This window comes from Parasteatoda tepidariorum, chromosome 8 (assembly GCF_043381705.1).
Source record: "Parasteatoda tepidariorum isolate YZ-2023 chromosome 8, CAS_Ptep_4.0, whole genome shotgun sequence".
NCBI lineage: Eukaryota > Metazoa > Arthropoda > Arachnida > Araneae > Theridiidae > Parasteatoda > Parasteatoda tepidariorum.
This window is the reverse complement of record NC_092211.1, coordinates 37,717,569-37,742,850: the sequence shown is the minus strand read 5'-3', so window position 1 is coordinate 37,742,850 and position 25,282 is coordinate 37,717,569. Positions and strand designations below refer to the sequence as shown.

Below are 25,282 nucleotides of genomic sequence, written 5' to 3'. Positions count from 1 at the left end.
AAAAGATTACTTGAGAGAAATTCAGGTAACTATACAACTAGACAGAGTGTTACTAATTTACGTAAGCACAGTGAAATTTTTAAGGTTTTTTGTAGACAGTTTAAGAATCAAAAGTATTTACTGAAATAAATTTAGGATGCTGCTTAAAAACTTCAAAAATAATTTTGCTAGAAATCTCCCGTCTTCCCTCGGAGCTTTCTTTGGGTTCATACGTTCAATAGCAAATTTCAAATATTCCACAGAAAAATCCAAGTCATCTTGAGTGTTCATGGGGATATCTATTAATGTTCTTAAATCAGCATGGTAAGAGTTGAACAGAGCATGGGAAGAGAAGTCCGAGGTATAGTTAACAGTTGTGGTTTGTATTGTTGTTAATGTCGTTTGATTTTTACGCTTGCCAGAAGCAATCTTGTACAAAATAGTCTTAGGTTGTTAAAAAATATCTGTGTAACAATCCCTCCAAGACTAACATGTTATCTTCTCAGACTGTACTTGCTAAAACACAGTTGAAATAATCAATTTTCCTAAAATCTCTTTTAAAGTCGTATTGTTAGTTCTTTGATATAATCTTCTTTGATATAATCTTCTTTGATATAATCTTCTTTTTGAATTAAGTAGCTTTCTTAATTCAGTTAGTTCATTATTCCACTATGAAACTGTTCTTGGTCTGTTTTGATTAGATTTCAGTTTTATTACTGGCATTGATTGGTTGCAGGTGTTCTTGATACAGTTCATATATTTAGAGACAAAATTGTTCAAGTCGCGTTAACCGTGTTTTTACGATCAGACCTTTGTGGGACTAGTGCTAATGAAAACTGAGCATGGATTGTTGGAAAATATTTTACTGTGAAAAACTTGCAAATGGGATTTCCGTTCGCAAGTGATTTTACCGATACGAAAAATTTACACTCAGTGAGAATGACACATATTTTTAACATGGAATCAAAACTATTCCTAGATGGCGTGTTCTAACGTTCCTTCAATGAAATTTCTACTATGCAAGCTATGTGCAGTTTCTAAAAATAAATAATGCTTTGAAACTGATCTTCATAATCGCCAACGTCAAGCTCGAGTTACGTTTAATTGATTATAATATTTTATTTTTGTTGAAGAATAAAAGGGAACATTTTTAAAACCATTTGAATTCTTAATAGTTTTGTTTGAATTTTTAAATAGTTTTGAAGTTTATTCTGAGTTTTCATCCTTGGTTGAATCTGATGACTTTTTTGTGTTCTATATTTTAAATTGAGTTATTGTCACGTACGAATAAATAAATAATAATGAATACCCTTGTCAGTCAACAAGTAAGGTTCTTTTTTTTTTTAAATAGCACTACAATGGTATAGTACTCTGTATAAGTAATGATAAAATTTTGAAACAGACTGATTAGTAATTAACATTTCCCACTAATTACCTTATTTTTATGTGTTTGTTTCAGCTATTTTTTTTAAATATTAAAATAAACATCGATGGATGTGACCTCATAATATTTTTGAAGAATTGTTAAGCAAGAAAAATATGTATACATTAGTAGGGAAGTACCTAATATTGTGAAATGTGGCAGATGTGGGGATATTTCTGTATCACGATCTGTCGCGCCTACTACAATTGCCAAGATGCCAAATAGATTTTAAACTTGCAAATTTAAAAGAAAAACAAACTTGTAGATGTTTGCTCGGAGGTGGCTACGAGTTATAGATTTCGAGTTGGTCCCTTTCTGTGATATTTTTTTTAGTTTCTCCTGGGCCTCTGCCCGGCAGTTGCCAAGATTTGTCTTATATTCTGCCACAGATCAGGATACGGAAATCTCCCCTAAAAACATTGAATTCTAGATGTTTTTTTAAAAGAGAATTGAAAAATATCTTGAACAATACAGAAATATCCCCATACAGAATACTATTCTTAAAAGTAAACAAAAATTTAACTATATTGTAAAGTTACGTGCTGTTTTAAAATTGTGTTCAAAGGTAAAGTTTCCAAACAAAAAGGAAATTAGTTAAAAATATGTAACTTATTGTTTCAAAGTCATTGCTTAAGTTTGAATCCCCATGAAACTAATTGTTGGTTTCAAAGTTTGGCTAACTGTTAGTTGGTGTTTCTTGCAGAAATGATTTAGGTACATCTTGAATAATTATGAAATTAAGATACAAATAGTTATGGATGGGTGATCGTGTAAAGCTAAGGGTGGTGGCACTTGTGGTAAAATTGCTCTTTCAAGACTTCCGGGTTACTGCTTCCGATATATTTTTACGCCGCAGATTGAAAAAACGCGCCATCATATTATTGCATCATATCTTTTGCAGTATTTCACATGTACCGAGTTCTTTCTTTCAGCCTTTAAACTTCTGCATTATCATATTAATATTATAATCATTAGAATATTTTCTAATTAGGCTATCTTAAAAAGATATTTTTAAAGATATTTTTGGCGACATTTTATTCAAATGTAGCCAAAAAAGGGATAAAATACAAAACATGGCAAACCTTAGGAATTATTCACAATGAGATATTAACTTTCCAAAATTTTTTTTGGCCTTACGACTTCTGAGAATCAATACATTTCTGAAAGCTTTTATGAATGGTACAATTATGTTTAGATTTGAACCCAAATTACAATAACAAAACTGCATAGAATATTAGGCTTGTTCACACATCGCCTTGTAGTCATAACATAAGCGGAGGGATACACCGGAAATTTTCTAAATTTCTTCCGGTTTAAGGACGCTTGTTATTGTTTACATTAGACCACCCATCCATAGATTAAATACAAAAATAAATCAGTGTATTTATTTAAATTTTGATTATAGAAAATAGCATTTTTGTTGCTTTCAAATTGATATTGGTCTGAAAATATATTATAAATTTTCCTGTTGCAGTATTTTTTTTGTTGCCTGTTGTAGCTAAATAAGTTGAACATTAATTACTTTATATACTTTATGTGTAGAGACTAATGAATGCCCCTCAGTTGGCTAATTTGACTCAAACAGATCAAGATAAAGTATATCAATGGATAAGTGAGCTTGCTAGACCAGAAACTAGAGAAAATGCTCTTCTTGAACTCAGGTGTGTATTTTTGTTTTGTGATATTTTACACATTTTTATTTAGGGTTTATTTCAAAATTTTTGGTATGATAATATCTATTCTTTTTCAATTCAAACTTTAAAGGGAACCTGTTATAATATAAGACTTAATATAGCAAAAATATGCAAGTTTAAAAATTTTTTATTACTGATTTGAAGATTGAATTTTATTGATACAGCATTTATCTAGAAATAAGTTTTTTAAATTTTCATGTTAATACATCAATAAAACTTGTTTGATCCATTTTCCAATCTAATTTTTATAATCTATATCAAGGCGCAAAATTAATTGTGATCTGTTTGTCCAGGACCACTAAAATTTGACCGCTGTAAAATAATTATTAGCGGTCTCTCAGCCTAGCAATTGATGTTAAAGCATGGTATGTTTTGGTGTTATGATTTCTTCTTTCATGCTGGTATAGTCTGTCTACGGTAAGAACTCCCTTCCACAAAGTCTGAGGCTATTTCCTGCTACGGAAACAAGATTGGCACATTTCAGGAAATATAACTTCTCTTCACTTTAAGGCTAACACAATAGACTGAAGAAAACAATTCCCTTTCTCTCGCCGACCCAAGCCAAAACCTGTCCTAAACAGTTACTCCACCCCCACCTAATAGTTATACCTTGTGACCATAGTCATAGTCACTGCCACAGGTCTAGACGAATGGCTAGGTCAGTTTTTACTTTAGACAAACTATTTGTGTATTTGTGACAAAATAATATATTTCAATATATTTGTGAAGAGTACATTTACTTTGCATAATTATTTTTCATTAAAATTCTCTTTAACTTTTTCTATTAAAGATATCCAAGATACATTAACATTAAACAGAGTAGTGAAAATGTATAAAGACTAGTATTCTTTTAGTTATTAGTTCTATGGACCAGAGGCAACATTTTCTTACTTTATGCCCTGTATATCATTTTTTTTCTTTGTTTTTAATGTCAGTTGTAAGTGAACTGACTAAAAATTGGCTGCTTTTCTTAAGAAAATGCTCTTTTTGAATTGCAATGAAATAAATTCCCCTGATGAAAGTGAGTGTTCTATAGAGTGGATTGAAATAAAAAATATTTTTATTTATAGTTTTTGATCAATTATGTGATGAAAAATTGCCTATTGTAATAAATATAAAAACAGCATAAAATCTGTTAATATCTACTATTTGCACATCATGCTTAAAATAATTAACTTGAAAAAAAATCATGTCTGTTTTAAAATTTCTAAAAAATTTAACCAAAACTTTAGAAATGAGCACGCTTAATTTTTTATGCTTGTTTGATGGTTTTTATAACCTAAATAAATTATATTTTGATCAATAATTTAAATGTTTACTCTCGTGCAATCTTTTAGAAACAACACAAGTTTATCAATTTTTAGTAATTCTCAATGTGAAATTTTCCGTGCATTTTTTTGAAACCAAACTAACAATTTGATACATAAAAGTGATTACACAACAAGTTTCCCCAAACCACACCTTTCCTATCCAATCATCTAATTATTCTGTGTGTCATTCATATATTTACAACTATTAACTAAGATTTTCAATAGGACAGAATTTTTTGGCTTGCTGTATTGTTAAGGTTCCTTTTCAGTATCCACTATTCATATAATGTTTAATTTTTTGGAAAAATGGGGCAAAACTGATTTTGATTTTTAATGTTGTTCGGATATATCAGTTTTTAGCTTCATATCCATAGATTTTAATCCAATCCTTCGTCACAAGTTTGATACACTTTTTCACAGCATGCGGGTGACAAGGAAACTATGATATTTCACATTGTATCAGAATTGATGTGTGATTTAAAATCATTTTCACTTAAGTCCAGCTGCATTGGGTTAGAATAAACTACTTTAGAATTCAACACATAACCTGTCAATTAAGAATATCTATTGAACATATTAAATGCAATTATCTTGCAACATTGTCCAGAAAACTTGGCAAATCATGATTCTGCCTTTTTATTCAAATTCAGATCGTTAACTGTTGTTGACCTTTTGTTGTTTATAAGAAGCATCTTAAAAGCTATATAAACCATCCCAAGGAAAAAGACTTAAAACTTTTTAACTACCAAAAAATAAACTTCAATCTTCAGATTACTTTGAAATCATTAATTAAAATTCTTGTGTGGCATATTCTCTTCCAATGTGGCAAGACTTATGTGAAGATGATATTCAATTACTCATCAATTCTGAAACTGAATGCATGAGAGAAATACCAAAGTTTCCCTGTTTCTCCAAAGCTGTGGAAAGGCGTGTCAAATTTGTAACAGAGGCTTCAAATAAAGTATGTAAATATGAAGCTGAAGATGGATATTTGATCAAAACTTAAGTCTCGATCAGTTATGTCTCACTTATTAAAAAATCAGAGTCTAAATGTGTTGTAGATATATATTTATAAAAAAAGAACAGTAACAATACAGTAAACCAAGGAATTCCACTCCTTTGAAAATCTTTGTAAGTAGCTGTAAATGTAAGGTAAATACCACATTTAATAATTGGATGGTTGGGTAGGGTTTAGAAGGAAATCGATGGGCAACCATTTTCAAATGATGAGTTCTCTGTTGTTCTGATTTAAGGTAGAGAACAAAAAGATACACGGCGAAAATTATGAAAAATTGAACTTCTGTCCCCCCCCCCTTCTAAAACTTGCGTGAGAATATAATTTATATTGTTGAGCTGAATGTAAGGAGTATAAAAATTAATTTATTTAGGATATTTAAACTAGCATAAATTGGCAAGCATAAATTGTTAAAGCCTGTTTATTTCAAAAGTTTTAGTGAACTTTAAAAGTTAAGTTTTTATTGATCGTTAAGTAAGACGTGCTAACGAAAGATATTACCTGAATTAAAAATTATGTTTTTATGCTTATTACAATGTTTTTCGGTTAGCCAAATGCAAGTAAATTCAATTGTTTTTTTAAATTTTTTTAAATCATATTTAATTTTTTTTAATGTCCATAATGAATGAAATATAATAAATAAATAATGAATAAATAAGAATAAATGAATAAAATAAATAAGAATAAATGAATAAAAAAGAAAAAAAAATAGTTGAATGTACTTAAGCTAGGCTAACCGATATGTACCCTTATTACAATAGACACAAATAAACAATAGTCACATTTCTGCACTAGGAAGTTCAGAAGCTAACAAATTATTTTTTAAGCCTGAATTCAATAACTGAGCCAAATACTCATATTAATTAAAACAAGATTGAGTTATCAATGTCTGACTTCATTTATAATTTTTTGTCACTTATTAATTATTTTTTAAAATTTTAATGAAAAATTTTTTTTTTAGCAAAAAGAGAGAAGCTGTTCCTGAATTAGCTCCCATGTTATGGCATTCTTTTGGTACAATTACTGCTCTGTTACAAGAGATTATAAACATCTACCCAGCTATAAATCCTCCTTCTTTAACAGTTAGTAATTTTTTGTTTTATTGATAAGCGCAGTTGAAGTTAACAATATCTTAATGGGATAATTATTTTATTCTTATAATATAAATAATCATGAGAAATTTTGGTTTCTTGTAAGTTATTTGTACAAATTAGTCAAGTATTACTGCTATAAATGAAATAATAAAAACTAGATTTGGCAGTTATATTTGTTTGTTTATATTTTTTCTGCATGTTTGCACATGAAAAATCACTTCAGTAGTCAAATTTTCACAAAAGTATATCTTTTTGCCATATTTATGCATACACGACTGAGAGACATAATATATTTTATGCTCAGTTTTTTTGTTAAAATAGTTTTTCCTCTTTATTCAATTGAGAAAAATTTTATATCTTATAGGTGTGATTTTTAATTTTTATTTACTCTATTTATTATTATAATAAATTTTTTTAAAAATTAATCTAAAATTACGCTTTATTTATCTCAGCTGAAATTGTTATTTATGACAAATGTGGCTCCATTTATGACAAATACATAAAATTAACCTTATGGACTGAAATTAACCTTATGGACCGAAATTAACCTTATGGACCTTATTTCTTAATTGCAATACAATAAAATCAAAATTACCTAGTATTAGTACTTGTTTAGTCTTGCTCGTCTCTTCTTTATAGTCGATACAACCACGTCAACTACATGATTTGACTGTGTATCTGTATTTCTATGTATTGTGTATCTGTATGGTACTTATAATAGTATAGACCTATTCTTTGTCTCTTATAAATACATTATTTTCAATTTCACAAAATTAATTTCTCGCAGTAGCCAAAAGATAAATTTGTATTGGAGGTTTTAAGATGCCTTTACTTATGTATGCATTTTTGTTATAAAATTATGATTGTTAATCAAACTTAATAACTCTACTGAGTTATATTTATTTATTTTTTAAATTTAATATATTTTTAGACTGTTTATTTTACCTTATATGTTCTCTTAAATTTTAATTTTTTTTGACATTTTGGTAAAACTGTGTTTAAGTGAGTGATACTACTGTAAAGTACAATGTAGCTTGATTGTTAGAATAATGATAATCTGTATAATGAACTATTATAGTATACAAACCCTTTTTTTAGCACAAACTATGCATATGGAAATACACAATTAACGAAAGAGGATATCTAGATTTAAATTTTTATGATAGGAACAATTGTTTGAAAAGTGTAATTAACCTTGGAATTTTGTTATAAATCAGGTGCTGCTAATATTTTTGGGGAAGAGTGCAATTTTTTGAAGGAAAAAAATGAGTGCCACTTCTATCTTTTTTAATGTGCTAAAAAATGCTGAAAATATTTAAAAAACATTTTGAAAGCTATATATAGACTGATGCAAATTGCGTATTTTTTACACGTTATTCCAAATCACAGAGATTAAAGGAATTTGTTTTTATTAAGAGCCATTTTTTAAAGATCAGTCAAGGGATAGCAAGTTTCATTCACTGTGGAGTAAAACTAACTTGAAAGAAATAGGTTTCTTTCAACCCAAATGGAGGAAATTGAAAAAACTTTTCTTCAAGAGGGTATCTAAACGAAAGAGGGTATCTAAATATAAATATTTTCTGATAGGAACAATTGTTTGAAAAGTGTAATTAACTTTAGAATTTTGTTATGAGTAAGGTACCCAAATAGAAGAAAACCCAAATAGAAGAAAATGAAAAAACTCTTTTTCAAAAAGAAATATCTATTATAAAAACAATTTTTTAAACAGTTTATAATTACAATCTTCTTTGAATAATAGTAATAATATCCATGCTATTTAATGTGCTGTTTTTGTATAAGTGAAAACTGAAACACTATGATTGAAAAGAAAAATTTCTTTAGAAATTAAAATAACAGTAGTGAACTCTCACTGAGATTGTTTAAATTGAAGCTATTCTTATAAATACATATTGCTAAACAAGTGTTTTGGTCATTTTTAGTTTCTTCCATTTTAACAAGTTTCTTCCAGTTTCCTGGAAGAAATAGGTTTCTTCTGGACGAACCGCCCACTCTGGTTCAGTCAATTGAGTTAAAACTGAATGTATAAAATAAAACTGAATAACTTGAAACCAGGGTTTGTTGATTTAAATCTGTTTGATCTAAATCACGATTTAAATCGTGAATTAAATAAAATGATTTTTTAAAAAAGTCATTAATTTAAATCAACTGATTTTTTATGTATATATATATTGATTTTAAAAGTTGAAAAACAGTGTTTTAAATTATTGATACTTTTATTTTCTTTTCTTAGTTTTAAAATTTATTTTAAATAAATTGCTGCATAATTAATTTTAGTTAACAAAATTACTTTCTTTCTTGGTGTGGGTTGAATTCCAACACATTTGAAATTTCATTTTTAAAAATCTTTTGATTGTTGAAATTGAAAGTACAGATTAAAGTAAACATTTAATGCTGTCTTAATATTGACTTGCATAGTTGTAGAAAGTAATTAATAAACATGAATTTTTTTCACAAAAATTACAAATGTTAATTAAAATTCTACCTTTTGATTGAAAAAGTATGGAATTAAAATCTACATTATATTTCATTGGTGGAAAATGCATATTTCTAAAGCTTGAGGTTATATTAAGAAGAAATTACCCTAATATGCCAAAAATAGAAGAAAAAAAAAATGCTGATGAATTCAGATATTTTTTTCCTGATATAGTGTCATTCTATTAAATTAAATAACTCAGAATTTGAATTGTGCTGTTTCTTTTATCAATGAGTATTTTTTTTCTCATAATATGCTTACAGTATCTTTGACATTATCATATTTTCTATAAAGAAATTTTGTGAAAAAAATTCCAATGAGTACATAGATTTAAATCTTTTCTTTTTAGCTTAACTTATTTATATTGATATAGAATTAAAAATGAATATTTTAATATAAAAATATATAGCTTAAATATTTATTTATTTTTTGATGAATGACTAAACAAAATCTGTTACATTTATTTTGTCATTTTAAAAATCAAGAGAAAAAAAAAAAGAAATCATAATTTTAAATTAAAATTTTGGATTGCTAATTCTAACTTTGTTTTAATAGTTAAAGTATTTTTTGAATTCTCTATTTTATCTAGTCTTTAAATTTCAATTATGCATTTGTTTCAAATTGGATGCCATGCATTCAAAGCTATGTATTATAATAACAAATTGGTTTAGGTAGTTAGAGCTTCTAAAATATTGTCATAATATAGTTTTAATATTAATTTAATTTTGATTCAACACTTATAAAGTTTTTTTAAATCATAAATCAAAGTTCTTACAGCGTATTTGAATAACTAATAACTTAAGTTAATAATAAATATTAACTAGTTAATAATAAATATTAACTAATAACAGACTTGTCACAATAGTTTTGGAAAGAAAGCTGAACTTTGCACAGTAACATAAACTGCAAATTAACTGATTTCTTGTTAAAAAATGAAACCATAAAAATAACAAATTAAGGGAAATATATTAAATAAAATTTATATAACATTTATTTTTTAATTATTGATAGTTTTCAAGATATGACTGTTAGTTATTTCAAAATATTGTTTTTTTTATGAACTCTCAATTGGAATAATTTCTTACTGTTATTAAAATTGTAATTTGATTAACATTTTTTAAATGAGAATAGTGTTTAGAAGTAAAATTGTTTTAGTAATTTCAAATGTAACTAAATATTTAAAATAAACTATTTTGTAAACAACCCGTCAGTCTTATTCTGTGATTAATAAATTGCTTATTTAATTAAAATCATTTTAAATGAACTATACTAATTCAAATTTTTGGAACAACTAATCTTCATGTTACAAGACTATTTCATGTTCTAAAACGGGTAATTATGTATGTGATCATAATTTTCCATTTTTGTCATCAGATGTATTTTTAGTTCATTAAAATAGTTTTAAATGAACTTTACAAATTAAGAATTGTCAATTATATTATGATGTAAATCTGGAGAAAAAACTGAAGTCCACTTTCTTGAAAAGCTATGTCTACTTTCTTTACTACACATTTTGAGCTATGTCTAAAATAAAAAGTTCATCAAAGATATATAACTGTTTCAGTCCCTGGAGAGTTGCTGGTTATAAGTAGGTCGTATGTTTTTATAATTCAATAATTTTCCTAAAATCAGAGATGATTGTGCTTCTGAAAATCTGAATTTCCCGATTTTTTGCTAACTGCAATCCAAAAGTTTCCAGAAATCCAAGGTCCATAAGCTTCAAGAAATCATTGGTCACATTTATGCATAAAAATTCTTGTATGTTTTATATAAAAATATTAGAACTATAATTTATACTTCGCATCTCTTTCATTTGTAAATATTTTTTCTGGTAGAATAATAAATGTGATTAGAGATAAAAGTAAACTTATACATAATTATTAATTTAAATTATGCTGCATATAATTAATTTAGAATTTCATGTTTTGGAAATATCAATGATTTAAATTTATAAAGACGTAAATTTTTTGAAATGCGTCATTACTGATTTTATTCTAGAAATTTTAGGTTTTATGCGTTGGGCTCACAATCACCCCTGTAAAAGTACATTCTGAGGACGATTTAGGCTTTGAATGTAAAATTTAAGCCCCTCATTAAAAACAAAGCACAGTAGCTGTAGACTTAGTTATTCTTTTTATTCAAAAATTGCATGCTCAAGATTAACAATCAAATTTCACAGACATATTTTTTATTTTATTTTGGTAATAAAAAGATTAAAATTGGAAAAGAAATAATATTGAAAGAAGAAAAACTTAACTTTTAAAATTTGAATTTTATTGTATATAATTATTATACATTAGTTTTTTTTTCTTGTTATTTTAGGCTCATCAATCTAACAGAGTTTGTAATGCTTTAGCTCTTTTGCAATGCGTTGCCTCTCATCCAGAAACACGATCAGCTTTCTTGCAAGGTAATTCTTGTGTCACTATATTCAAATTGGATATTTTTAATGCATATATCCTTTTACTGCTATCCCTCTGCTTTTTGTATCCCATCTATCAAATATTTATTGTTTGAACAATTTTTACATTACATATATTTAAACGTATGATGTAACTTATGTCATATGATTATGGAAAGTCCCTCGTTAAACCAGGCTGCTCCCTAAACCAGTATTGGCTAAAATTATGTGTTAAAGTGTGCAGGAAAATTAATACTGTTAACTATTATTTACAAGAATGAACTAGGAAATGACTTCTCAGGGAAGACACTAGGCTTTCAAAATCCCGGGTCCCTGGGACCCATGACTTTTAAAAAACTGGGTCCTTTTGAAAAAAAATGGGTCCTTTACATAAATTTTTAAACAAATACAGTAGAGAACCATTTATCCGGTATCCAGAAAACCGGGAAAAATTTTGCTCGATTTTCCCACCATTTTAAACTAGAACGAAAAAAGCGGAATTTGGACTCATCCTTGAAGTTGAGTAGAGGAAAATGTAAGGAAGGGGAAAATTTTTTTCCCCGTTTACCCAGAGAAACGTCATTTCCTCTGTGACCTTGAAGGCAGGGAAGGGAGGAATGTTTTATTTTTTCCTTTAGGCCGTCAATCAAACTCAAGGGTGTGGCATGCTGATTTCGTTTTCTGCTTGATTTACGAGGGGGGTGGGGAAAATGCATTGCATGCATATCAGTGAACAGAAAAAGAAAAGAGAAAAATATATTTATTTGACATCGACTAATAAAAATAAAATCTTTTTCTTTTGAATAAATTCTCATTCTTTGGAAGTGCGGTATCAATTGCAAGTTTTTCTTGGTGTGGAATCACATCTGCTGTAATTAAAAATCTTGTTTTTATCAACAAAANAAAAGTAAATAATTAAATGTAGCACACATACTATAATGTATTTTTATTTGAAAGCTTATCTTTTACAATCACGAATAAAATTGGGAAAGCATTCAAAATAAAATAAAAGAGAGAAAAAATCTTTAGTACTCTTGAAAATATTCCTGTACGATGCGACCGCCAGCTATGAATTTTTCGCCAAAATGGAAACCCCCATCTTGGAACAAGTTTTCAGAGCCCAAACAATAGACTAGCTCTCTCTACCCTAATATCTCCTCTAAGTGCTATAATGGTCAACATTTTGAGTCATAGAACTGGTTTCCCACCTGTGTGTCTAACATGTGTTGGTCTAACTCTGGAGACAGGGTTTTTTTTTTTTTTTTTATACCGAGGATGCATACCGATTTATTTTTTGCGTCCCAATTTTTCGATTTTATTAAAATGTTTCGATATCAAAGATTAAAAAGTCGGGAAATTTATAAACTTTCTTCAAAAATTTACGCGTCCCGCGGGACGCGTAGCGATCATTTTTTTGCGTCCGATTTCAATTTTTTGCGTATTTTACGCGCTATAGCACGTAAATGTCTTCCCTGCTTCTATTATAAAATAATTTAAATAAATTTGTTGCACTTTGCCACTCATTTAGCACAAAGATACGTTGTCAATATTTTTTAATAAAATAATAAGAAGAAGGCAATATAAAGAAGGGAATTTTTACAATACTTTCAGTTTTATTGCAGTGTATAAAATAGATACAACCACAAAAATGAAGAGATTCTAAACATAGAGAAACATTTGAGCATTCTATACAAATGCATGAGCAACAGAAAGTGGAATTTATTCACTGAAATAAATAGCAATATCTTCTCTTAGCAATATTTTCGCCATCAAATTTTTTATTTCTCTCAAATCTTAATTTGTCAACTGGTTTTGTGTCTCTTGTTATGGAATATGTGGGATGTAGCATTTTTATTTTTTATTGCTTATTTATGTACAGTTTTTAAAGGATTTAGACAAATGGGATTAATAAAACATTTTTAAATTAAATGAAATTTTTAATAAATTAAGTACCTTGTTTAACTCAAGATATACTAATAGTAACAGAGATGTTTGCTTTTTTTCGTCATTAAACCCCAAAAGTTCATCAGAAATTTCGTCATTAAACCCCAGATTTTATCTTATTTTTCATTATTATTTCATTTTACATCAGGAATCTATTTTAAGTAGCAAGCTTTTTAAAAAATCTTATGATTTCTTTGGCATTTTTATAAACAGGTATCCAATGAGTTTTTCATTTAAAAGCCACAAGTGTCAATTTTACCATGAATTGAGCAAGAAATTATTTTAGAATTTCAGCTTATATCTGTGGCAGTATATATATATATATATTTAAAATAATTATTTCAGTAAATATTATTTTTTCCTATAGTTATTAGGTGTGAACTGTTCCCTATTTAGTATTGAAACAATTTGAAAACTTTTAATTTTGCTCTTCACCTTTGGCAAGCATGTGCTCATTATTTCTATATTTTAATCTGATTGTTCACACTTAAGGAAAATTTAATATCCAAGAAATTTTGAAAAAAAAATGAAGATTAATACATTAACAGCATTTTTTTTCATTCCCTACAGTTTAAGAGATGCTTGAAATACATTTGTCTGGTATATTTGTAAGTAAAATAATTGTTAATCTACTTGGGTAAGTTCAAATGATACTATAAAAATTATACTGGATTGGTATTAGTTTTTTAAGCTTAAAATAAAATTTTTTTATATTTTGATATTTAATTATTTTAAATTTTTTTCCAGCGAATACACCTCTTTACCTGTACCCATTTCTGCATACCGTTAGCAAAACAAGACCATTTGAGTACTTACGATTAACCAGCTTAGGAGTTATTGGAGCCTTAGTTAAAGTAGGTTTTAGACTCTGACACTTAAATATTTGTTTTTATATTGTAATGTAGTTGTAGTTAACCTTATCAAGGTCATTGAGATAAAAGTTGTCAATATATTGTTCGCAATAATTTAAATCGCTAAAATTATAATAATTTTATCTCTTAAACTATGTAGCTTTTAATCAGACTTTTAAATTTCAAAATTTTATTAAATATAATGATAAAGTAGATTGATTAATTTTAGATGTTCGTATGATAACCATTTTTCTTGTGTAATCTTCTTGATCAAATTTATTTCTTAACCCTTTAACCAAGAAAAACCAATTTCAATTTTTTTGTTAAAGACAATTAGAAACAAATGTTTCACTGTTGTGCTTTTTAGAATTCATGGTCAATTGTGTAGCAAAAAATATTTTTGGGACTTATTTAAGTCTGATGCATGCATTTGTATATTTTTCTAACTTAAGCTATAAGCCTTAAATAAAAAAATGCAAAATTTAGGTTCAGGAAATGTAACTTTTTGAAATTACGAGAGTGTGCTATAAAGGTTTTTGAAGCGAAGGTGCATGATGACTCTAAATTCTTAAAATAATATTTTGCTATGTATAGTTAAAAGTCAGTTAATTATCCAAGAAACTGCTAAATTTTCATATTATTGAGCAAATCAATAAAAACATAGTTTCAGAATTTGAATTAACAGCGGTTCATTTGTCTGGTACTACTAAAATCGGATTAGAAGTACCTTGAAATAATAAGTAGTGGTTTCCCAAACCAGTAGCCAATCATTATCAAAAGAGTCTAAAGGCAGTTTTTGCTCATTTTTGTCACAATATCGTATATTTAATCATAATTGCAAGTATTGTAAATGTTGCAATTTTTAACCTAATTGTGAAAACTATTTGCTATAACTTTAAAACTAACATGAGATATTTCCTTTGAAATATGAGTTGCTGTTTTTTTTATAATCACATTCCATTCCATCCACTCCACCACATTCCATTATCATCACATTAGTCCATTTTTTAAAAATTATTTTCTAATTTTTTATTATATTTCTAGAAATATTTTGAAATACCCTTATCATCAAGCATTTTTATATTTAACTTTTCAAAATTAATAAAAACTAATTAAAATCCTCTTTAAATTCATGGATTCAAAAAGATAGAGGTCAGGTACTGACAGTTTGTATTATTCAATATGATTTGTTAGGGGGTCATTCACTAATTAGTTTTGGAAAGCTATATCTTGTGTTAATTAAATTTATGTTTTTGTATATCATTTTATTTCCCAAGACTTTTATATTTATATTTATGGCTATATTGTGATTTGTGTGTCTCGTAAGTTTAATCTTGAAATAGTCTAGAAACAAATTTTTTCTTAAAAATTTATATATCAAGTATGGTATTTATTATTTGCATTCTACATAATTCACTTTTTTTTAAATTTTATTTTAGACTGATGAACAAGAAGTTATTAATTTCCTCCTTAGTACTGAAATAATTCCACTTTGTCTGCGAATTATGGAGTCTGGTAGTGAATTATCGAAAACGGTACGTCTTTTTCTATTTCTACTTTAATATTTTATTTTAATCATGTAATTTTACATTTATTCCATTGTTTAAATGTGATTAATGAATATGATGCTTCAGAATTGGTGAGGTTTAATATTTATGAAGGAAAAAGCATTTTTAATACACCTAATAAAACATTCAATGATAAGTTGCATCTGAATGCACTTTTGCCCTAGATAGCAGTACCTCTTCATTCCTTCTTTAAATAAACTATTATATTTTTTATATTTTATATCCATCATTGAACAGCCGAACCAATTTTTGGTTTACGACTACTAATGTTCAACTCTGTAGCCTTGTAATTTTGAACCAATCCAGAAGACAAGAATCGTTGAACAGCCACGAATCAGTACCCCCAAAAGTATTGATTTATTATAGGAACATGGAGGACTTAGCGACTCGACAGATTTAATGTGCATCAGTCACCATTTACTACACGGGGAGTCTTCGGCCCACCAGGGATCAAACCCATGAACTCTTGGACATGGGCCCAGTGCCCTACCAACCAGGCTATCCCGACCCAAATAAACTATTTGTAAAAAATCAGCTTCTAGTTCTAAATCGTGCGGATACTTTATTTTCAAAATTCATTTCATACATTTATATTCCTTTGCATCTTTTCAAACTTTTTAAGACTTTTTATTGGTTTCATTTACTCTGCAACATTATATATTTCTTGCATAGATAACATGACATGCTTTCTTTTTACGGAAGTTTAAACCTGAATGGCCAAACTAAGCTGCACTAGTAATAATTAAAATAAACAAATTTTTTTTATCCCATTTCTTTCTGAAAACAAAAGCAACTAACTTATATAAACTTGTTAAATGGTTGTTTTTAATTCACATTAAATAATTATTTCTACGTAGTTATACATGATTTCCTTAAATTTCAAAAAGAATTTTGTTCTTTAAAATTGTTTAAAGCTATAATTGAATTTATTAATGTAAAAAATAGTTAAAAAAAATTGCAATACAAGTAAAAAAGAAATTCTTATTAGGCTTATGATATATTTGACTTATCATTAACTTCCAGCTTTACTTAAAACACCATTTAGCCAGGATTAATTTTCTGAGATGCTAACTTTAAATAATGGCAAAAATGTGATTTTTATTTAGAAATATGTAGTTAATAAGAAAGTAAACTCATAAATGCAATAAAATATATTTGTTTGAATCTCAATTATTTAAATTTTATTAACTTTTTTTTATAGTTATTTTGTATTTTGATGTATATTAAAAAAGTATTGGTATTTGAAAATTATTTGATAAAATTTTTAAACATTTTTATAGTATTTCTTCACATTTTAGTCATAAAACAAAATCTTCCAGACTCAAATAATGAGATATTTATATGCTATAAAATTTTCTTAAAGGTTACTTAGATTGAATTTTGTAGCTTTCTTATGATTTTTCATTGTAATTAAAAGCTCTGACCCACAAGGATCAATTTAATTATATTTTCCCTCAAGCTTTCAAGTGTTTTGCAAAAGCATACAAACTGTAAAATTAATTTGAAGAGATTGTTTAAGTGGTCAAATTGTATCAAATGTCCAATATATTAGACACTGGGTTTTACGAGGTTAGATGAGTAATGATGATTTCATGTTTTGTAATATAACTATATTTATACTAAACTGATTATTGTAATTATAATTTGTACTATTTTATGTAATATAATGGCCATTTTTTTAGCATATTTGTTTATTTTATGTTTAGGTAGCAACATTTATCTTACAAAAGATCTTATTAGATGAGACTGGCTTAAATTATATTTGTCAGACATATGAAAGGTTCTCTCATGTGGCCATGATTCTTGTAAGTGATTTACCTATAACTAATATTTTTATGTTCTTTGCATCTGTAAGTTGGCTGGTCAGGGAAACATTTTTAGACTAAAGTCCAGTTGTCCTATGCTATTAAATTAAAGGATAACATATTTGAAGAGTTTAGAGCAAAATAGAGATAAGCCACACTTTTTTCAGAAGAATCATTTTTATATAAAGAATTCTTTAATATCATTTCCAAATAGATTCTTTAAAAGCTTCAATTATTCTTTTTAGATCTGATTACAACATCTTATTCTTTGGATGGGATGGAAAACCTGGTGTTTTTCACCAAAAAATGTTCTAAAAAACTTGAAAAATCTATCCTTATATTGCTTTAAGCCTGTCATTTCTAATTGGGTATAGCTAAGAAGCAGAATGTAGTTTAACATTTGGTGTTTTTTGAGTTGCTTAAAACACTACTATTGGACTTTATTCAGATATTACCTTAGCATATTTTTGACTATCCCATAGATAGCAAAATTTAAAATTTTCAAATCGGGTCAAATTTTGAAATTTATTTCTTTTGCATAATTAATGCTTTGTTGATTTGCAATTTCACACAGAAACTATGTTATGAGTTCCACATTGTTATGAGATTGCCACTATGTTATGAGTTCCTCACCAGTCCACATTGTTCAATGTTAAGATTAGTTCTGACTGAACTGATTAAATATTAAATCTAATTAATAATCAAATTTGTGACTTTGTTATTTCCTTCATAATAAAATCTACAGCATGAATAAGTTTTCTACATGTGATTTTTAAATTAAAGTTTATAATTAAAAAAGAAAGACTATTTTATATTATATGTGTTTATTAGTGTAAGCTGGTATGTTTATATCTGTTTTGTTTATTGTCTTAAACTGTTTTGAGTTCCTATAGTGTGCTAAAGTGCATTTAAAAAGGAATCTCTTCTAAAAAAGAAAATTATTAAAAACATTTAAAATTTTTTTCTTTATGATGTTTGTTAGATCTTAAGTATTCTTTCACGAGATCCTTCCCTTTTTGTTACATAAGTGAACGAAAGAGAAACTTTTAACTATAGAAACAGAAAACATGTAAATTATAATGTAGACGAGTTTCCCAATATTGATTCTCTAACGTCAAATCTTCCGTAATGAAATAGATAATTTGATAGATTTTATTAAGTTTTACTTTTTGTTGAAAATTTTAATTTAATGTCTTTAAACTTAAGAGGACCCTATACCATGGGAGGAAATTTTCATGGCAAATTCCATTTCACCTCCATCGGCAGTTTAAAATTTACAGTTTCGAGAAAAAAGTAAGACAAACCTTGAGTCAACCATTAAGTTTCAAATGCTGAAATTTTTTTCTTCAAATGATTAAAATGTAAATTTTTGCAAGATTATGTAATATCTTTAAATTGTTCTATGTAATTCTGATAATTTTGAGTAATTATGCCACAATTTGTTTGCTTTTTGATATTTGCTTACCTGAATTCACTTTTTCTATACTTTAAATTACTTAAGCAAATGAAAGAGAACTGACCATGAGGTTTTTTTTCTGTGGCATAGAGTCCTCTTAACAGCACTTATAGATTTTTTTAGCAATGCAAGTTTGAAAACTACATTGTAAAATAAAAATTGTACTCAACTACAGTTTGTTTAAAAAAAATTGTTATATTGTCTTAGAAAAGCAAAATTGTGCATAGATGATACTGATTTTGTTAACATAAAAATGTATGGTCAATGGTAAGCAAAGATTAAAAAAAGTGTTTTTTTTTTTGTAATCATCTCTAAGTGTTGTTATTTAAGTTGAGTCATTCTATAGCCAATTTTTGTTTGATAATGCATGTTGGTTTCTTGTTTTTATTTTCAATCAGTATTTTTTTCTCTCCCTCAATTTTATCAATATTATTCAATTCAGTTTTTTTTTTAAATGTGCTAATGTTTTATAATTTTTTCTTTTTGGAATATTAGGGTAAGATGGTGATCTCTTTATCTAAGGAACAATCTGCACGCCTTTTGAAGCATGTTATCAGGTGTTACTTACGTCTATCGGATAATCCAAGGTACAGTAGTTTTTCAAATCTTAAAAAGTGCTTTAATATTAATGTGTAGAACAGTAATCTGTTTTCATTTTTTAAAAAAACTTTTTGGAATGACTGCATACAGTCTACTTTTTCATATGACATTGTGACTGAAAAGTACTTATTTTGTATTGTCAATTAGAAAAGTGTTTTTTTTTGTTTAATTATTTATTAACTAATTGATTGTACTCTACAAATATTTCAGTAGCTATAGTTTCAATAATATTTATTTTTAAATTCATAAATTAAGTTTTGGTTAAAATTTAAACTAAAAGTTTTTTGTTCAAATTTCACACCATCCTCGAGTTTTAGAAAAAGTTAAAATTTGTAAAATGAAACAGAAATTTTTATTTTGTTATTTCTGTTTGATATCACAATATTTGATATCAGTAATAAAATGTTACTGAAAAAATACAAAATATTATAATGTCTCTTAAATAAAACACACTTTTTTTTCAAATGGAAATTTTTTTATTTTCTTAAACTTTTTCAGTTTTTATTATTTGATCAAAAATAATGTTTTAATTTACTATTTAATTTTATTCTTTATTTCTTCATTTTATTTTTTCCATTGAAGTTTTCTTTTTCATAAATAAGTACTATTTTCAATTTAATACTTTTTTCCCAATCATCTGAAGTTGATACAATATTTAAGATAAAGAAATGAAATACTATTTTCATTTTGGAAATAAAAGTGCTTGTCCTATAATTCCTACTTCTTGAAATGCCCTAAAATTTTATCTTCTTTCCTAATTTTCTTTAACTTTAAGAAGTATTGTGTGGTATACTTTTTATTTATTTAAAAAGAACTCAGATACTTAGTAAATATTCTAACTCAGAACAATTACAAACTTTGAATTTTAAAATCTTAATTCAGGGTGAGTGAACACTTTTTTCCCCATAAATTTTGTATCTATTTGTTTGATGCAGCTAGGTATATTAATCAAAATTTGATTTTGTGTTTAGATTTGTTATTATGTTAGTTTAATTAGAATAAGTACAATTTGGGGTTTTTAAATAATAATTTCATGCCTTAAAATCATCAATGTTATCTTTAAATTTTGTGAAATTAGTGCTCAAAAGTTTTCAAAATTATACTCTACTTGAGTATGATTTGAGTATTAATGAGTTAATAAATATATTGTATCAAATATGATAAAAAGATTTTTTATTAAGTTTTTTTTCGTTGTTGCTTATTTTGGGACAAAAATAACTTTCATGTTCTATTTTTCATTACTAAAGAAATTTTATTTTTAAGAAGGATGCTTTTTTCTTTTCCCCTCCTCTGAAAAAAGTAAAAAAAAATTTTTTAATGCCACTTTAAATTTTTTTTCTTTTTTCAACAGCAAACCGTTAAATCACAATTCTTCTCAAAATTGTTAAATACTAAATGGGCATGAAACCACATTGAAAAAGGCAGTAAACTATAAAATTGCAAAGTCATTTTCTAATATTACTGAGAGAAAATATGATCTTAGACCAAAAAAGAAAATTAAGAATAATCCATCAAAATACTACACTAAGCGTTCAAAAGTTAATACTTACCTTAAAATTTGCCTTTGTGTGCCATAAGTTTATCTTTTATTCAAATTTAATTTATTATTTTTTTTTTAAAATTGTGATTTTCAATGTGTGCTTTGAATTTTTTTAGGGCAAGAGAGGCTCTGCGCCAATGCCTACCTGACAATTTAAAGGATAACACATTTGCTACTTGCCTTAAAGATGACAAATCAACTAAGCACTGGTTAAGTCAGTTGCTAAAAAATCTTGAAACTGCTACACCAGTGACAGAAGAGCGCCTTGCCTATAATATGTAATTTTATTAACATCATCCTGTTTAAAAATAGCAAACAGACCAATCTACTGTTTCTAATAAATATTGAAATAACTTGGTAACCTTTCTACAAACATTTATAAGGTCATAAAACATTAATTTATTTTTGCAGTTTTTCAATAGTATAATCAAAGTAGCTAGTCTTATTCAGGTGAAATTTGGGAAAAAAAATTACTACGCTATTAATATATAACTTTTTTTTTTATAAATGTGATAAGAATATTTTTGTGATAAAAATGAATTTCATCACAGTTTGAGAAAGGTGATTGTAGCTAGTGTGTGTATAGATAATCTATGCTATATGGCTTTTTCATTACCATGCTAAATGTTTTCTTATGGTGAAAGGCATGTAGGATGTTAAGCTATGTACTTTTAAGGAGTTGTTGACTAAAAAAACTTATAAAATGTAAATATTTTTGTAAATACATGTATCTTTTAAAATATTTTGTAACATGTTGCAGATATTGTATGATATAGATTTGCTCATAAAATATTTCTTTTTATTGTAATTAGTATACATGTTTCTCAAAACAAGTGAGCATACATTTTATCAATGTTTTTTTTGACTTTGAGAATTTTTTCCTGTTTTTTAATGTTTAAGTATTTTATAATAGCGTGTGGAATAGATGAGCCATTAAACATGTAATAATTTAAAGCCGTTAGCTGATATTTCTTATTCTTCCGATTTCCTTTTGTGTATACTGCAATTTTTGTGTATCTTAATATAAGTGAAGTTTTTTTTCTTTTCTTAAATTAATCAAAATTAATTTTCCTATCATTATAAAACATTAATGCATTTGTATAACAAAATAAAGTATGTTTAACTTTAAGATGTTAATGTTTAGGCAATGATCAGTAATTAATTAAATAACTGATTTACTGAGTTTGCAGAGTAAAATTTGCTCCGAAAGAAAAATAAAACTTCTTATATATTTACTTAAATTTTCAAAAGTATTTCTTTACTTGAAATTTTATTGGTTTATGACAAACATTTTCTCTCTTTTTTATTACTTTTGTTTTGTAGTAATATATTTGCATTTATATATATCAATATATATTTTTTCTTGTGAAATTTTTCTAAGAATCTTACACAAAATTTCATTAATGTTTAATTATTATTTGGCTTGCACATTTTTTTTTTGTTGAAAATTATGCCTCGATTTCGCTACTCATTTGTGATCTATTCTAGTGTACATAACTTATTTGTTTCTTTTTTTTATTGATAAATTATATTTTGTTTCTTTGTGTATTTTTTTCCGTATATGCTACTATCTTACAATCTGGTACAAATATTTTTTCATCTAATTTCCAAATTGCCTAACTTTTTAATTTCTTTATTTTTTTTTCCAATAACAGTTTTTTTAAAGCATGTATAAATTTTTAATTTATTTAATGTATGGAGACAATAATTCTTCAAAATCAGAGGCATTTGATTGATAGCATTTAATGTTATTTAACTTATATTTTAAAATATATATTTAAAAAAAAAATTTGGTTCTGCTTTTTTGTTAGATTTATTATTTGGTACCAATTTAAATCGTGGTCCTTGAAAACAATTAGTGCCAAGAAAATATTTTGCATCAAAAATTGCATATTATGCAATGTTTGAACTAAGTGATTCTTTTACAGCATGCTCAACATGTACTTATGATATTTTTGAATTTCTTTGAATGTACTGTTGATAATTTAAGATTCTTCAGTTATGTGTGCATAATACAGGAAATTTGCAAATGTATTTGTTCATTGTGTTTGTGTCTCTATTTGTATTGTTTTTTGAAATTGTTGAAATATATGATAATTCTTTTCCTTTTATCTTCATTTAATGACAAAGTATTAGGATTATGGAAAGAATAAATTGAACATTTAGATGTATTTTCTTTGAGAAGAAAATATATGCTTTGCATTTTATTTAAAATAAACTGCAATTGTATAAAACTGAAATGTTATTTTATTTAAAAAATAAATTTCTGTTTTACTATGTGTTGTGAATTTTTTTTTCCTTCAAAAATTTGACCACCCCAGGGCACACTTTTGTGATGGCTATGGCACACCCAGGGTCTCCGAGCTAGACCGAAGGATTTTTCTGCTTCTCTCTTGCGATGGTTCTTCTGTTTTTAGTTTCTGACTTTCTACCAAATAAATACATTGACTTGGGGAGCAATATTTTATTTGCTATAAACACTAATTATAATTTTCAGATTTCAGATTTTCATATTATTGTTGGTTTAATACTTTTTACAATTTTTCTGATTTGTTAGTTTTTTTAAAAATCTTCATTTAAACTAACTGGTTGTGACATCTCTCTTTTGTGAGATGTTTTTACCTCGGTTCGCTCAGTTATTAAATCACTCTTAATGATGACATGGAATTTTTTTCATATATATTATTTTAGGTTAAGATTCTTGATTATTTAAATATTTACAATTAAATATCAACGCGTACATAAGTACAACAAGTACATGTACTCTATTGCTACCTACTCCCTAACTGCATCCAGTCTCTCCCGTCTCCACATTCAATCTACATTACAAAATCCTTTTTCTCACAAAAAAATGTCCTTCACTTCTCCTCACTCCACCCCCATTCTGAGTGAAACGACACTTCTCGTGTCCCTCACCCTTTGACCCTTCGGTCAGGGGTCAATCAAATGCGTGGGAGAGGAATCAGAATCCTGACACTGGTTTTCTCAAAAGTAACAGACTAGCAATGTTGACTGTTGATGACCAGCATGTTTGCCGTGTGCTGCTCCTCGTAAAATGGAAAAGGGGATTATATAGTAAGTTTGCCCTTTTATAAGAATGTGGCTCTCAAGAGGGCAATTTTATTTCGGAGTTGGCAGGCTGCATGCTCTTCTGCCTGTGTTTCACTCTAGGCGAGAGGAAGGTGATTTGACCCCCTTCTCTTTCAACCGGATTGTAAGCCAGGCTTAGCATCCTGTTAGGGACTGAGTGCTGCATCATAGGAGTAACCTTGAGTTTTGATGGTCTTACATCTATAGTCTTGGAGATTGAAATTTTTTTAAATTTAAATAAGTGAAGATTTTTAATGTGTTGCAGTCTGCACAATTACCGACCTGGTCTGGTTTTATGTTCCTCTGCATGTTGTTGATGTTTTTAAACAACGTTCAAAGCATAATACTTCACGTCCCGCAGTGGACTGATCGTTAAGACACGGTTCCCAGCAGATCACCGAAGTCAGGCATCACTGGCTACGGTCAGTGTGCGGGTGGGTGACCACTTGGATCAGCCTGCGTAGGGACCGAGGGTGTGCGGTATTGGTCCTCGTTAAACTGTGCTACTGTAAAGTGCTCGACTTCGCGTGCAGGTCGTCGGGCTACCGAAGCGGAGGTGCCATCCCCTCTGTAGAGGATCAAAATTGTGATGGCATGTCTTCGGATCATCCTCCAGGGATGTTTCCCAGACCGTCGCCAGTAGTCCATTGTGCAGCTCTAGTACGACGTAAATGAACAACAACATAATACTTCACCCGTCATATATCACAAATTATTTCATATACATTGAGACAAATTGTGACGTCGATTTGCAATTTGTACACTTTCCCTTTTTAAGGAGCCACGTTGAAATTCTTAGCTTGCCAGTCGCCTTTGCACCTGTTCGTCGACCTCTTGGATCGACACGTTTGAGTTGGTCAGTGTTTTGGTTCGAGTTGTAACTTTTTTCTTTGGCTCTTCATAAAATAAAAATTCTGGTTAAAAATTAAATTTTTTCTGAAATAAGATCGTAATAATTCTGTGATCTCAGATTTAATTCTGAGATTCTACGATTTTAATTCTGAGATCGTAAGATCTG

At 27.6% G+C, this 25,282-nt stretch overlaps 1 protein-coding gene across 1 annotated transcript; it reads left to right on the top strand.

The window, feature by feature from the left end:
• Positions 1-1,026: 1,026 nt before the first annotated feature.
• Positions 1,027-23,451, top strand: LOC107438601 (CCR4-NOT transcription complex subunit 9). Its single transcript, XM_016050919.3, has 9 exons — positions 1,027-1,304; positions 2,945-3,063; positions 6,383-6,503; positions 11,332-11,419; positions 14,102-14,208; positions 15,645-15,740; positions 17,480-17,578; positions 19,530-19,621; positions 21,291-23,451. Exons 1-9 carry the CDS (start codon positions 1,281-1,283, stop codon positions 21,454-21,456), a joined length of 912 nt encoding a protein of 303 aa, XP_015906405.1. The 5' UTR covers positions 1,027-1,280; the 3' UTR covers positions 21,457-23,451.
• Positions 23,452-25,282: the final 1,831 nt, after the last annotated feature.

Excerpts from the sequence above, each read along its gene's own strand:
- LOC107438601 (XM_016050919.3), top strand. The coding sequence starts at position 1,281 with ATGAATACCCTTGTCAGTCAACAA. Across the intron at positions 14,209-15,644 it reads TTATTGGAGCCTTAGTTAAA|ACTGATGAACAAGAAGTTAT; the intron begins GTAGGTTTTAGA and ends ATTTTATTTTAG. Across the intron at positions 17,579-19,529 it reads CTCATGTGGCCATGATTCTT|GGTAAGATGGTGATCTCTTT; the intron begins GTAAGTGATTTA and ends TTGGAATATTAG.